Here is a 16,327-nt window from a genome sequence, read left to right on the forward strand (position 1 = left end):
TCTCCCGAAGCTCATTGGCAATATCGAGTCGCATAAATTTTGGGGGTCTTCCCGGTCTCCTCCCAGACCCGAATTTCCTCTTTGCTCGACCACGGCCACGTCCCTTTGCTCTGCAGAGTGTAGAAAACCCCGCAAGGATCACCCGTCTGCTTGTGTTTAATTAGTAGGATTTGGTATCTAGTTGACATACTAGTTTCACCAATAATTGGTAGGAATGGTGAGAATTTGGCATGGACTGTGGTAACAGATCTGAAAGGAGAGGAATTCTCGGTGGCTAGCTCAGCTGTGCGCATGCTCCAAGAACCACTGGGAAAGTACTCAATTACCATAAAGTAAACACTACATCTCTGATAATTAGAAACGAGGTAAAAAAAGGTAGACATGTTGACTCTTTAACCAAATCTATACATTTTGATGGCATAATTATGTGCCTAAAACACACACACACACACACACACACACAGAATATCATCACTCTGTAATATATTTAAAAGTGCAATAATAGAACCAGAGAATATATGCACACATGCGCACACACACACACACACACACACACACACACACACACACACACACACACACACACACACCTTGTATCGTGTATACAATAGAGAGCACTGTCTGGTTACCTGCTGAAGAAGTCCAGCTTCTCGTCATGGCAATTTAGGTGCTGCTGGAGCTGCTCTGAGCTCATGAAGCGACGGTTACATTCGTAGCAAGGCCAGTTCTTCTCTTGTTCCCGTAGAACTAACACAAACAAGAGGAACACTGATTACCACCTTCTTGGGTGTAAATGGCTGGTACAAAAATTATTTGCTACGGAGAGAATCCTCCCATTCTGGTTCTTGCTGAAGGAGCCTTAAGCAGATCTAAACTAAACAATTATTATATTGCTGACAGTGGTTGACATGGAAAAATAGTGTTAAGAGCATCTTATGATTCAAGACGAACCAAAACTAAGAGAGAAACTAGCACTCCAATATGGAGGGTAGTATGGATGGTGCCCTAGGAGAATAATAGATAGAATAATAATAATAATAGATATAGAGACAGCACTCTGAGTCTACTGTGTCCAGGTGGGGGCAGTAGGCCAGAAAGTCGCCAAATTGCATGTGTGTATTACACATTATAATACACAATGGTATTGTCATTAGAAAAACCCCAGACCGGATATTCCCGAAAAATGGGTTTGGTTAAAATAATGTTTATCATTATTATATTATATATGTATATCAATAGTAAAATATAAGGGTGAAACCCAAATCCCAAAGGCTGTAATGGTTGCTGTGAATCAGCACACAGCATGTTCTGTGGTAGCTGAGTCTATTGCAAACTGCTATCTGCAGTATTGTGGGTTTTTATGTCTGAAGCACTTATTCCCATTATGTGTTATTTGTACTATTTGTTGTTTATATGATTGTTACGTGTATTACTGCTGTGAAGCGCTATGTACATTAGTGGCGCTATATAAATAAAGACATACATACATAGTGCTACAAGGTATCCTGATGTAACATTGTGTATGGTAACACTGAATTGACTAACTTTAAGTCGGGCTATTGGGTAGCTATATGGATGGAACTGAAAGTGTCAGTATAGCTTGCCTCAGGATCCCTTCTTGAAGGCAGTACTGTTACAATACCAGTAGATCCGGGTGTAATAATATGTAACAGTACTGCCTCCAATAAGGGAATCTGAGGCAAGCTATTCTGACACTTTCAGTTCCATCCATGTAGCTACCCAATAGCCCGACTTAAAGTTAGTCAATTCAATGTTACCATACACAATGTTACATCAGGATCTATTGTAACGTAACTCTAGGAAGCCTAACCCTATGTTTAGTGCAATATATGTGAGCAAAATATATCAATGTTGTTTGCTTCAGGATGTCTTCTTAGGCTAAGATTATAGTGGGCGCACGCGACGGAGCGTGTGGCATCACGCACACCTGTCACCTGAGCAATGGGTGCAATCAACAGAGCAATTTTAGCACAATTCGCAACCCACACATCCCACTATATCTATACCTGCAATCCATATGGAGACACCATTAAGTTTGATGTCTCAAAGGAGAAGTTCAATCTCATCCTAGCTGATAAGGACCTGGGATACAATTAGCCTTACCTTTCTTTTCTTCCTGTGATATATAATGGATCTTTTGGTTCACAAATTCTGCATAGGAGGCTGCATACCAAACCTGGGGAAAGAAAGGAATTATCATTAGTTCCATTATTGTAAAGTGTGCGTGTTAATATACTGTATATAAGGAAGTGCCAAGCTGCACAATATTCCTGGTATTCATTAGTGGAAAATGTTCAGAGTCAGCAACTACAGATTTTGTGGCTTTCAACAATGGGAAGTTTAGGTTTTGATATAAATTACACAAAAAAATATATAATAATTTTGTTTTCTTCGTTTTAAAACCATTTTCATGCACTCAGCTTATGGCTTCCAGTTCTTGAATTTTTATAACATTAGCACCAGAAAGAAAGTATCCTGAGCATAATTTCCTAGCAACAATTTTAGAAAGTGTTTTTTTAGCACTTATGATGTAGAAAAATGTTGTAGAGACTAAAGTATCATCTCTGCACAACTCAGTCCTACCACAAAAGTAGGGATTTCCGTCACTTGTGGATGCAGAATGGTGCCAGTTATAGTTTGTGGCTGGTGAGACTTCAGTACTGTACATGCGTGTGCAGAGGGCCTAAGGGACTGCACAGAATGTACTTTAACACCCGCTGAGTGCCAGCTGGTTCAGGAGCATTAGCAATAACCACAATAACATGGTCACATCATATTTTTACCACTTTACTGACAGGGGGCCAACAGTCAAAGTGGAACTGTACAAGTTAACTCACTTTTTACATGGGAAATGCTGCAATAAACGGATCATAGCAGTGAATCTGGAGAGTGATTTTTTTTATGGCTTGCATTGATGAACTTGAAACATGAAATGTTCTCTTTTTTCTTATATCACTTTTATATTCTGAAAATGTTCAATACTTTCTGTTTCTAGAAAGGATTCATGAAACGTTATATTTATCTGGCGGTGCCTGGGAATGCACCCGTGGCATTTAAAGAAATAAATAGAACTAGATGCTGGGAGGTCTGTTATTGAAAATGCAAAACCTTTGGACTATTCTTTGCATGAATAAGATAATGTTAAAAGGTATTAAACAATGTGTTGCATGAAGGCGCCCTCTTCATATCTAGTTAAGACTAAAGTATGAACATTTTAATGGTAAAATGTGCCACAGCATTCTACATTGTCTATAACAGAATGCCATGAGCTTGAGAAAAAAGAGATCTCTGCAGTTAGCATGTAAGAAATGCATGCCCCTAATGTCTCTGTAGGACATGGTGAAGTGTCCCTCTAATGATTCAGTGAAAAGAGCATTTTAATTTGGTTCTTTGGTACCTTCAGCTCTTGTTTGGGCTCCACATTTTTAATTGTGGTGTAGTAGATGTGTTGTCCGTACTGATAGGCCACCAGGTTTTGCTCCAAGTGATTCTCAGCTGGCCGTACGAACATCATCCAGTTACAGAGACACTCCTCTGACAGCTCAAACCAGAGATCTTCCTGAAACACCCCCTCAGAATCAATATTGCTGTCCAAGGAGACCTGAAAGGAGAGGGTGATGTATAAGAGACATTAACGCATTATGGCTCTCTCTGTAGCCCATCCCTTTTTTTTGTCTTCCAGTACGTGTTAAACCTTAGACTGCATTTCAAACTCGTTTTTGCAAAACAAGTAAAGCTTTAAAAGCAGATCCTTCCAGCATAGATGGAGTAAAAATTGTGTACAATTTATAAATTTAAAATAAAATTAGCTAACATTGATAGCTACATTTCGCTATCAAAGTATACTTTCTGACACATCACTGCAAGTGAGCCATGAATCTGTTATGGAGCAAAAAAAGCACTAAACATCTGGGACAATGACAGTGTATACAAAGGAAACTTACTAAGCATTTCACATCTTTGGTCATTTTCTTTTCTAATTCATTGTGCTTGGTGCAACTACCCCAAATAAAGGCCCCTAGAGGCATCAGAAGTTAACGTAATGTCAAACCATACAAATGTAATTAGTATAACATAAAGAGGGATGCAAACTAAGTAAAGCAGATACAAAGCAGGTTAAGACATTGACGCAAAGCAACATAAAATGGACTCATCTTGCGTCAACTTAATATCATTATAACTATTTTCAATCTTTAATACATATTTTAGTTGAGGATCTTAAATCTTTCCTGCTATGCAAGGGAGTATTTGCAGTGTGAGCCGTCTGTAGCTCAAGGAATCACACGCTGTGAGCTGTATCTGCTCTAAACATAATAGCATAAACGGAGTATGTAGGGATATAACCTGGTCAGACGCTTTGTCCGTGAGGGGAGTGACTGAATGCAGACCCGTTCTATGTGGGGTATGACTGCAATGACCAGTGTAACGGTATGGAGTTGTAAGTACTCACTATGATAACCGTAGTTCCCCTTCCTCTTTCGGCGTATTGAAGCACCTCAGCCGGTGACCAGTATCCCTTGGCGTGGCAACGATCCGGAAGTAGAATAGAAGAACAGATGATCGATGGCGAGTCTGTGTACTTAGGAGTGGCGGCGGCGGCACCGATCATCTGTTCTTCTATGCAAGGGAGTACACTTCCTTAGCCAAAGCAAGATATTTCACTCCTTATTATGTCTTTGTTAATCACAGAATACAAGGATATGAATGCCTGCAATGCTCTGGCAGGTGAGGGAATTAAATCTCACACTGTGTAGCCCATTCCTCTTGGGATACGCTATACGATCATTACTACTGCAATGCTTTTTAGACCCCCTCCAGCAGGAAAGGGGTTACATTAGTAACCAACCTTCAAGTGGATGTAGCTATCCTTCAGCTCGTTTTTTTCCACTAGTGGCCCCTCCAGAGGGCCAAACTGGGTGCGTTTAGGAATGCGGCGCTTAGAGTATACGCCTCCCAGGAACCGGTCGATGCACAGCACCAGGGGCAGACTGGCTCTCGCACGGGTTAGAACTGGACGGTTGGGGATTGGATGCAGAGCCCCATGTTTGGGGCACACAGAGGGATGTGCGTTATTGCATTCCTCACACCCTGCAAAAGACAGAGAAGTTATCACATTATGGACTAAAAGGCTGAAATTAATCAGCTGTCTGTGTGGCAACAGCAATTGTCAGGCTGCTAAAAATAATCAAATTTAAAATACTCGCCTTATGGTCTATATAGAGACTACTTTAAATATTAATAAAAGTGCTCAATCCTAATAAAAAATATAAATACGCCAAAAACAATCAAAAAATAAAAATGTATAAAATAACCAAAATATGGACATTTACAAATGTATTGGTAAATAATCAATTTGTCAATATATATGATAAAAAAACATTATAAAATGTAAATAATGATCAGCAATCAGTCTTCACTTAAATATACAGATGTGGGCAGATGTTATTGCACACGTCAAAGCAATGATTATTCAACAGTAGTGCTACAAAAAACAATGGTTAAGGAGATAACGTATTATTGAACGTGTTATTTTGTGCATTAACTTGGGTAACATGGGTGATCATGTCTACTGCATCTGTATATAGTGTTGACCTTAAATGCATAGATATCAAATGTTGCCTCTCACACAGTCAAAAATAAATAAATGATTAGTTATGAAAAATATGGTTTTTTTTCTATTTTCCTTTTGAATTGATCTCATACATGATCTCTTCACGAGTTCAATGCCGACATAGAAAGTCCCAGTAAATTATCAAGAAGGGATCTGATTAATTCATAGGTGTTCGCAGGGCTGTCAATAGAAATCTATTAGGTAATGGGCCTGGGGGGTAATGGGCCTGGGGGAGGAGGGTAATAAGGAGATCATGGAGTGGGTAAAGGGGATAATGGGCCTGGGGCAGGGATATAAGGAGGCAGTGGTCCTGGGGGCAGGGGTATAATGGAGTTGGAGATTACAAGGGGTAATGGGCCTGGGGGAAGGTACAAGTTGGTAATGGGCCTAGCTGACCACGAAAGGGGCGTCCGGGCTCGAGAAATGACAGTCAGTGAACAGAAGGGACCTACAGCTCCTCAAAGGGAGGCCGGCAAATGGGGGGGCCCTACAGGACCACGGATGGAACTGCTGGAGGCCCACATGAGGGCTCGCGAAGGTGCAAGCCTCAACCAAAGGGAGATGTTTTGGATTTATACCCTTGGGTCTCTTGCCCCCGGGGGTATGAATCTGGATTGGGAACTTAAGGAAGTGTTTATCTAATATGTATTTACTGTTATAATTAATCGGTTAAGATGTTACATAAAGGTATATACCTTCTCTCTCAGTTGAGTCTAGGGGGTTATGATATATAAGTGTTGTTCCCTATTGTTTTGTACATACAACAAGTAATATATTGTGGAGTATACTTTGAGGATCGAGTTTGTTCCACATACTGTATGTACATTTTCACTCTCTTTTTACTCTCCTATTCTGTATGTGAACATTATGTAGTGACATGGTTTCAGTTATACATTTTTGTCTGTTTTTATGGATTTATTACTACCCACTCCTTTTTCCTCCCTCCTTTTCCCCCCTCCCCCTTCCATCCCCCTGCCTTTCCAACCACCCCTCCTCTTCCCCCCCCTCTTCCCCCCTCCCCCCCTTTCCCTCTCCCCCCTCTTTCCCCCTCCCCCCTTCTTCCTTCCTCCCCTCCCCCCGCTTCATTGGTTCATTATATATATGAGTGCTCATTTGCATGTCATTTCCCAGAATCCCTTGCTGCAGTGGAAGCGCTGTATGCTGGCCGATAATGGGGAAAGACAGGGTTGCAGACCTGTCTAAGACATGCGAATGAACATACAGTAATATGTAGACTTTGCAAAGACGAAACGCGTAGGGCATTAATATTTGGAGTATCTTTTCGTTTTATTATTGAACTTTTCACTTTGGAGAACGGAGATATTATTCTCATACAGTTGGGACTCATTGCGATCACGGCGGCTGCAGCATTGTCAGTGTTTAGGCTGACCCGGAAGCCTTCCATGCACTACGAGTGAAAACGCTGACCCGGAAGCCCTCTACAACGAATGAGACATCTGAACAGCAAGGAGGTGCCTGGTTATCCTCGATACACGGAAGAATTGGTGTCACAGATTCCCCCCAACACAGTGATTAAAACGGCTTTCTATCCGGAGTTGCAGTCGAGGTCCCACTCTATATGCTGGCGATTGAGTATTATCTCATAAATGCGTTTTATTTGTAGCCAGGTTCCCCCTGCCTGCCAAGCCCCCCTCACCTTCCTGGCGATCGCGGGTGCCGCCGAGCCCAATGGCGGTCCCGTCGGCCGATCGGAAGTGTGGGGGCGGTCAGAGTCCTGCTCGGGGGTTGCCCTAGGTCCCAGTTAGGTCCTGAGACACTGTTTAGCTTGTGGTGCTATAGGGACAGGCCCTAGATAGGGACACTGCCCAATTAGCTATTAGGATAGTCAGGGACACAGCGCTGAAGCCGTGCAGCCCTGCGAGGTGGGTTCTGGGCGCGGAGCGCCACCAAAGACCCTGAGACTAAGGTGATATTATCCACGCTGGAATTCACCCAACGCGGTGTGGAGGCGACGTCGGATCGGGCGGAATCCCTGACGTAGTCTGCGGAACCCGGGGTGGGAGCCCCGGGCAGGTATCAATCTTCAAGTGCACCAACAATCCTACATTATACTCACACGGTACCGGTGGCTGCGCAGTCACACATATAAATCTCACCTAAAGAGTGCGGGACATACTGTGTGGGGTTATTGGACACGGGGTGGGATCACCCAGTGTAGGAGGGAGCGTCCTGCGAGACGCAGTATTTAGTGTCTCCTCCAGAGGGGGACACCTGTTATACATGAATACGTATTGCAACAGTAAAGTCATTGGTTATTTTACATACAGTGTGTTGAGTGAGATATATATATTTGTTCTGCGAGGAACTACTCCTCCTCTGGCGGGAGCCATCGCAGGTGGAGGCGTTGCACCACGAGATTGTGTTATATGTATGTACCCCAGGTTCCCCGTGGCGGAAGCTCAGCCCTCTTGTGAGCCAACAGGTAATGCACCACACCTATGGTAACACAGTATGTTTCTCCGCACCCACAGTATAATCTGCGATTGGGGGGGAGGGGAAACCCGTTACATTTGGAGGCGCTGCTGAGAGAAGTCCTGGGGTGCCCTACGCAGTAGTTAACGTAGTATCCTATCAGTCAGCATGTCTGCGCTCACGCCCAAACAAGTGGCCGACTGGGCCGAAAAACTGGGAGAGCTCCTGCGACACGTAGTCGCCGTAGACGGGGTACCTGCCGATGTATCCATGTTTACTGTCTGCAGAGCAGTAAGGACATTACCTGGTCTGGCGGGCGCCCGCCTCATCAGCAAGCACTACAACATAGACCGGCAAGAGAACACTCTATTGCTGGCCACCGAACAAGCTATACCCCCTGATAGAGGCCCACGAGTAGTGTATCTACCAGAGACTTTACCGCAAGGGTGCCCTCTAATTTACCCAGGAACCGTTTCCAGTCACGTAACTTCCCTTACCAGACATGCGGGTTGGGAAGATAAAGAAATGGCCGCCAGTACTCCTATCAGATCAGACATATCTTACCACAAGTGATCTTCTCTTCTAATGCTAGGCAAGGGGCCACCAGCTGGGCCGGCAGCCCGCCAACATCACCGGTCCCTAACCGGTTAGTGAACAGTTCACCCCAACCTCTAACAGTCAGGGAGCGGGGATCGCAAGTTCCTCAGACAGTGGCGGCTCCATGCTAGGAGTGACATTCCCGCAGCTTGTGGAAGCGATAACTACGTCCGCCCAAGCTCAAAATTACAGGAAGTTGAAGGCATTTTCAGGAATGGTTCCTGTCCCGCCGGTGAGGAAAGCATTGAGTCATGGAAGGAACACACCCTCAAGGTGATCGATGAATGGCCCTGCTCTGAAACGGTCAGACGTCAGAGAATCCTGGAAAGCCTCCGACCCCCAGCAGCCACCATGGTCAGTGCACAGCGCGACCAAGACCCTGATCTCTCTGCTCATCAGATGGTAGACTTGGTAGTCCGGATCTATGGCAAAGATGAAGAGGAGAGTGAGCTGTGGTTCAAATATTACGGTCTGCGACAGAAGAAGGAAGATCTGTCAGACTTCCTTCAACGAATCCAGCAGGTCCTGTGGAAATTGCGAACTTGCGGCCTCATCCTACCTTCAGAGATGGACGAATACCGGCGCAAGCAGTTCCTCCGAGGGGCCATTCCCACTCATCACATAGTGATCATGACCAGGTACTCACTAATGGAGGGGCCTCCCCCTACCTTTATGGATATTTTGGGGATCGTCAAAGGGCATGAAGCCTATACCAAGCTGCATACAGGCACCAAGGTCAAAGATCCCCCTGTGAGTGACATCCCGGGAGTCTCCGCTCGCTGGATCAAGAAACCTGTCAAAGAGGAAGAGGAGTCACCCAAGTCGCCCTCAGCGAAAGGCCGGACTTCGGGGAGATCCTCTCCCACTTACCCAAGACGACGGGATCCTACAGATATCGTCTGCTATGGCTGTGGACAGAAAGGCCATTTCTCCAGAGAGTGCCCTGATGGAGTTACCCAAGAAAAGAAACCGCCCAGTAAAGGAAGCCCGGCTAGGTCCATGATCTGTCAGATACAGACCACAGAAGCCAAGACATCCGAGGCCACCCCTGCGCCACCCGAAGCTCCTACTGACCTAAGCCCAGACGATGGAATTCCGTCCGGAGATGGGTACTGTCAGGTAGGCCCCTCTGCAATCGTGCGTGTGGTAGTAGAAGGAGTCTATGCTTCTGTGTTACTGGACACCGGGTCCCAAGTGACCATAATCTACCGACCATTCTATGATCAACACCTTAAGCACTGTCCCCTGCGGTCGGCGGAACATATGAAGGTGAGGGGGTTGAGCAATGAAGATTACCCCATCGATGGGGTTGTGAGAATTCAACTGGAGATACTTCAATTGAATACCGTCAAGAAACATCCCATGCATGTGGAGGCAATGGTATGCCCGAAGCCTCAAGGACAGTGTCAATACCCGGTCATCTTGGGAACGAATACGGATATAGTGTGAGCCGTAATCAGAGCCTACCTGAAGGAGACCAATGAATTGCCACTGGCCAATCCACTCCTTGACCCTGTACTGAGAGAGGAGTTCAACAGAGTATATGTTTTAGAGCGTCTCGGGGACCTCTACAATCGTCAACGCGGACAGACGACCATTTTACCAGGGGGAGTGCAACGCATGGCCGTCTGGTGCTGTTATCCGAATCGAGATGAGACCGATCATCTGTTCTCTCTGGAGAGTTCCCCTGAGGAAGAAACCCAGAGAGGGTGAAGTGAGAGAGTGGACGACCAGAATTCCTCGACGAACCTACGTGTATGTTCAAAATATCTCTCCATTTCCGATGGACATTGATGTAGGACAAAATCTGGGCAGCATATATCCCGTCAGCCCGGTAGAAATAGTGCCCCAGGTGAACGCCGCTACAGTGGGTGAGCAGTTAGTCGATCTGGACTTCAACTTCGGAGACTCGACGCTGCCAACTGAGTGGAAGGATCGACTGACGGTCAAGCTGAATGAGAGAAGGACGGTATTTTCCACCAGCGAGATGGATGTGGGCCGCAGTCGCAGCGCCCAACACACCATTAGGTTGAGTGACGCCACTCCGTTCCGTGAACACTCTCGTCGCATCGCTCCCAGGGATGTGGACGATGTAAGGAACGTCCTGAAGGAAATGGAGACCGCTGGGATATTGACAGAGTCTCGGAGTCCTTATGCATCACCCATAGTGGTGGTAAGGAAGAAGAATGGATCTGTAAGATTGTGCGTCGATTATCGAACTCTGAATAATCGTACGGTGCCCGATCAATACAACCTTCCTCGCATTGAAGAAATCCTGAATGCTCTAACCGAGAGCCAATGGTTTAGTGTGCTCGACTTGCGATCTGGGTACTACCAGGTACCTATGAGTGAAGAGGACAAGGAAAAGACAGCCTTCGTCTGCCCCCTGGGCTTCTACCAATTTACTCGTATGCCCCAAGGTATATGTGGAGCTCCTGCTACCTTCCAGCGACTGATGGAGAAGACAATCGGGGACATGAACCCTCGGGAGTGTCTTGTCTACCTGGACGACATCATTGTCTTCGGGAAGACCCTGGAGGAGCACGAAGAGAGGCTGTTGAAGGTGATAGACCGTCTTGGAAAAGAAGGATTGAAGTTATCCCTCGACAAGTGTCGGTTTTGTCACACCTCGGTGACCTATGTGGGACACATCGTGTCTGCTCAAGGAATTGCTACTGATCCAGCCAAGGTGGAAGCGGTAGTGAACTGGCCGCGTCCCGAGAATGTCACGGAACTGCGATCATTCCTGGGGTTCTGTGGGTATTACCATCGCGTCGTGGAAGGGTACTCTAGTCGAGCTAAACCCCTGAACAATCTGCTGAAGATATACCCCGAAGATACCGGAAGGAAGGCCACGTCGGCCCGTCAACCGTTTGGCGATAAATGGACGCCCGAGTGTGAACGGGCCTTCCTGAACTTGAAGAAAAGTCTGACTGAAGCACCAGTGCTTGCGTATGCTGATCCAGAACAACCATACGTTCTGCATGTGGATGCCAGTCTCAATGGACTGGGCGCTGTCCTGCATCAAAAGCACCCCGAGGGTCTTCGGCCTGTAGCCTACATCAGTCGCAGTCTGACACCCAGTGAACAGAAATACCCTGTACACAAGCTAGAGTTCCTGGCTCTCAAATGGGCGATCACAGAAAAACTTCATGATTACCTCTATGGTGTTACGTTTGAGGTAAGGACGGATAACAATCCCCTCACGTACATAAATACTTCCGCCAAGTTGGACGCAGCAGGGCACCGATGGCTGGCAACCCTATGTAACTACAGATTCTCTCTGAAGTACAAGCCGGGGCCTTTGAACATTGGAGCTGATGCTCTATCACGACGACCAGGATTAAGTGCTACTCCCGATGATGATGAATGGGAAGAGATCCCTGGGCCTGGGATGCGAGCAATGTGTAGCCTAGCCGCCGTGATCAATGATCACGTGGCCTTCTCCGAACTACGAGTTGCAGATTCGTTAGGATGCCAGTCGCAGGCTATTCCCGCCGCTTACTGCGATCCCAAGGGAATGAACATCACCCATGACAAAGTCATAAGATGGAAAGACTTAGTGGACTATCAAATAAGAGATCCGGTAATCGGCATCATTCGGCAAGCTGTGCAAAGAAAGAATCCAGCTCTACTGAAGAGTGCTCCCAGAGACCTGATCGCGTTGCTAATGCGTGAGGTGGACAAGTTCGAGATAGACAATTGCTTGCTCTATAGGGTAGTCCCATATCACAATCACCCTGATAGGCGACAACTGGTTCTACCCCAAAACTTGAGATATATGGTGTTAAAGTCTCTACATGATGAACATGGGCACCTCGGTGTAGAGAAGACTTTTGGGTTAGTCCGAGACCGGTTCTTCTGGCCCAAGATGCGGGAAGCGGTGGAACAGCACTGCCGCCGTTGTTCACGGTGCGTCCAACGCAAGACGTTGCCTACCAGAGCAGCACCCATGGCCCATCTCAAGAGTTCTGGTCCAATGGACCTGGTGTGTATGGACTTTTTGTGTATTGAACCCGATACCCGCGGAATCTGTAACATACTGGTCATCACGGGCCATTACACCCGGTATGCTCAGGCCTTCCCCACAAAAGACCAAAAGGCCATCACAGTTGCAAAAATACTATGGGTGAAATTCTTCGTTCATTACGGTCTTCCAAACCGACTACACTCCGACCAAGGGCGAGATTTTGAGAGCACTCTGATCCGAGAATTACTCAAAATGCTGAACATCGCCAAATCCCGGACGACTCCATACCACCCCGAAGGAGATGCTTTGCCTGAACGATTCAACAAAACCTTGTTGGACATGCTTGGAACCCTGAAGGGTGCGCAGAAAACGGAATGGAGTCGACATGTAGAAGCGTTGGTACATGCGTACAATTGTACTCGCCATGAATCCACTGGATTCTCCCCATACTTCCTTATGTTTGGGCGGGAAGCAAGACTCCCAGTAGATGTGCGTCTTCGAGTATCAACGGATGGGATACACAATGCTACCCATTTCAAGTATGTGCAAAGGCTAAAGGACAGTTTGCAGCAAGCATATCAACAGGCTGAGGTGTCTACAGCTAAACTGAATGCTGGCAATAAGAGACGCTATGACAATAAAGTCAAGTATCGGGAGCTACGCCCTGGGGACGCTGTGTTGCTTCGTAATCTGGGAGTCCCCGGAAAACATAAACTGGCGGACCGGTGGAGAGACGGTGTATATGAAGTAGAGTCACAGATGCCCGGCCTCCCGGTCTATCGCATCAAAGACACTGACAGCCGGGTAAAGGTTTGGCATCGTAACCACCTTCTCCCCATTCCGCAAGTAGGAGACGATGTGTCCGACTTAGCAGAGATGGGTCAAGAGACAGTAAATAACGAAACCCGCTCTGAAACTCCTGAAGACCCTATGGAAGGACCCTCTCAAAGGGACTATTCCACAGAAGGGGCATCTCCCGGAGGAGCTACGGGTAAAGGGCCCTGTAGGCCAACGCCTACTAAGGTGGCACCAACAGGCCAGCCTTTGGATCCACAGAGCCCGTGCTTTGTGCCTAACAGAGACTGTTCAGAGACATTTCTCCCCTCAAGGGAAGAGGCAGAGCCTCAGGACTGTACTTATTACTCCCCAGAGGGAGTTGCTGAAGAACAGCTCCGTAGGAGCCAAAGAGTCAGGTACCCTCCAAATCGGGTAACCTATGATCAAATTGGGGCACCCCATTATGACGCTCAGCAGTGGTCTCGCAGCAGAATACAGTCTGTCATTGTGATGTTCACTGAGATGTGCAATCTGATCTAGAGATAAGTTTAGAGCGCATTGATTGTTACATTTTTATTATATAACGATGTTGTGCCATTTTCATTATATAACTTTTGTACATAGTTATAATGAGTTGTGTCCCAAGCGAGGACGTTGGGGTTTTTACCCGGGGGAGGATGTAGCCAGTTTCCCCCTGCCTGCCAAGCCCCCCTCACCTTCCTGGCGATCGCGGGTGCCGCCGAGCCCAATGGCGGTCCCGTCGGCCGATCGGAAGTGTGGGGGCGGTCAGAGTCCTGCTCGGGGGTTGCCGGGGACACGTACGGCCGGTTGTCAGGGCCGCGATCGCGTCGTTAGGGCTCCCGGCGCTCCCGAAGCAGGGCGGCGAAGGCTCCGCCAGCTTCTAAGTGTTTGCGCATGCGCAGTGCGGATCTTGGTGCGGTGGCCAGCCAGAGACATTGCGCATGCGCAGTGATAGCGCGCGAACCCTAGCCTACCAGGGACAGGCTCTTGGAAGGGACTACAAGTCCCATGAGCCTCAGCTGCACCCCACGTGATGTCAGGGAGCCAATAGGGCTGAAGTATTGCCCTGCAGGCAAGAAAAAGATACATTTCGCGGGTTTTGCAGCTACGTAGTCAGTCAGGACCAGGACAAGCTAGGGGAAGGAGGTGAGTGCAGGGGTGAGTGACCCACTGCATTAGGCCAGCAGACCCCTAGGCGCAAACACGTCCTTCCTTGGCGGGAACCTGAACCGGAATGACGGGTGCTGGAAACACATCAACAAGATGGAGCCGAAAGATCGCGATACTGGACGCCATCTTGTAGGTGCCAATTAGAAACGGAGAGGAAACCCCGCGAGACTGCTGCAGGAGGAGGTGGGGGAGCCCCTAAACTGTCGGCGCTGCGGTGGAAGGAGAGAGAGATACGGCGCAAGAAGATAGAGCCGGCGCCGTAACTCACCCACGATCCTCGATCGAGACACCGGCCCTACCCGACCCGCCGTTAGCACAATGTGGACAGCGCACACATTACACCTGGGGGGAGGGGAAGAAGGGGAGGGAAGAAGGGGAGGGGAGGGAAGAAGGGGAGGGGAGGGAAGAAGGGGAGGGAAGGGGAGGGAAGGGAGGAAGGGGAGGGGAGGGAGGAAGGGGAGGGAAGGGAGGAAGGGGAGGGAAGGGAGGAAGGGGAGGGAAGGGAGGAAGGGGAGGGAAGGGAGGAAGGGGAGGGAAGGGAGGAAGGGGACAGAGCGGCCCATAGGAGAAGGAGAAAAAGGGTAATAAAGTTTAAGATAGAGCTTGGCAAAGGAATGGGGTCACAGGCAGACACAGGGAGAAACAGTGGGAGTGGTCTGACTGATAAGAAGCAGCGGGCAGATAGATGGAATCTAGTTGGATCCATGGCAGTTAGGGCATAAGTCAGCCACATAAGGATTTGAACAGGAAAGAGAAGAGGCATAGAGGAGATAGGGGAGAGGATAGGGGCAGGGGGCCAGCGGTGGTGGAGCCTAGTTCCAGCCCCAGGATGCGCCGAAGCCTGGGTCGTTGAGAGCCTTCTCTTCAGCGGCTCAGGAAAGTCCCTTGGGAGGGGGAAGAAGGAACGGAGTTAGGAGGAACAGGTTGGTCGGAGACCTGCGGGAGGTCCCCGCGAATCCCAAAGGCGGTGGAAGTAGGGCCGGGGAGGAAGTACCCGGGCGCTATGGACATTTGTAAATATGTGTATTTGTGTTGTATTCCCCATTGGTTTTTCCTTGTGTTTTTTTCCCATCCCCTTCCCATCCCAGGTTCCCAGCAGCACTGAAGTCGGAAGAAAAAGGACACAGTCGGTCGGTGAGATAGAGAGAAAGCTCCATGGTCAGGGTGAGTCAGAGGAGGAGGAGAGAGCATACACAAAATGAGTAGGGACATAGTCATTCTTTCACACAATGTGAAAGGATTTAATAGTCCGAACAAACAGCTTCCCCAAATTTTTCGATAAAGATTTAAAAAACTTCCATTTAGCCTCAGATATGATTAAAAAGCAGGGGGTAGCCACGCTGATCCACAACAGGCTTCCCCTGACAATAGAGCAGATTGTGAGAGACAGAGACGGGAGATACCTAATACTAATAGGCACGCTACAAGGACAGACCCTTACATTAGCCAATATATACGTGCCCTGCGAACAAGATAGGAACTTTTTAAATCTATTTTTTGCAAAACTACAAAGAGTGGCCAAGAGCCACATAATACTAGCAGGAGATATGAATAAGGCTCTTGACCCAGAATTAGATAGATGCACGAGCAAAAACAAGACACAGGGACCGGACATGACGGGACTGACCCAGGGTCTGAAAGATTGCCAACTCGATTGACATATGGCGGGAAAAAAAGATTGACATATGGCGGGAACAACATAGAGGGGAGAGAGATTACACATTCTA

General features: G+C 47.5%; 1 protein-coding gene across 4 annotated transcripts in view; it reads right to left on the reverse strand.

Annotated features, from left to right (window-relative positions):
• PRDM10 (PR/SET domain 10) overlaps nt 1-16,327 on the reverse strand; it is a 164,300-nt gene that overhangs the window by 48,565 nt on the left and 99,408 nt on the right. For all 4 annotated transcript variants that reach the window (XM_075603345.1, XM_075603344.1, XM_075603342.1 and 1 more), the window contains exons 7-11: nt 4,868-5,109; nt 3,419-3,622; nt 2,125-2,197; nt 630-747; nt 1-110 (exon numbers count right to left, since the gene is read on the reverse strand). The exon at nt 1-110 is cut by the window's left edge and continues 20 nt beyond it. In XM_075603345.1, the coding sequence (XP_075459460.1) occupies nt 1-110; nt 630-747; nt 2,125-2,197; nt 3,419-3,622; nt 4,868-5,109 (747 nt within the window). The remainder of the gene's footprint in view (nt 111-629; nt 748-2,124; nt 2,198-3,418; nt 3,623-4,867; nt 5,110-16,327) is intronic.

This window comes from Ascaphus truei, chromosome 6, assembly GCF_040206685.1.
Source record: "Ascaphus truei isolate aAscTru1 chromosome 6, aAscTru1.hap1, whole genome shotgun sequence".
Taxonomy (NCBI): domain Eukaryota; kingdom Metazoa; phylum Chordata; class Amphibia; order Anura; family Ascaphidae; genus Ascaphus; species Ascaphus truei.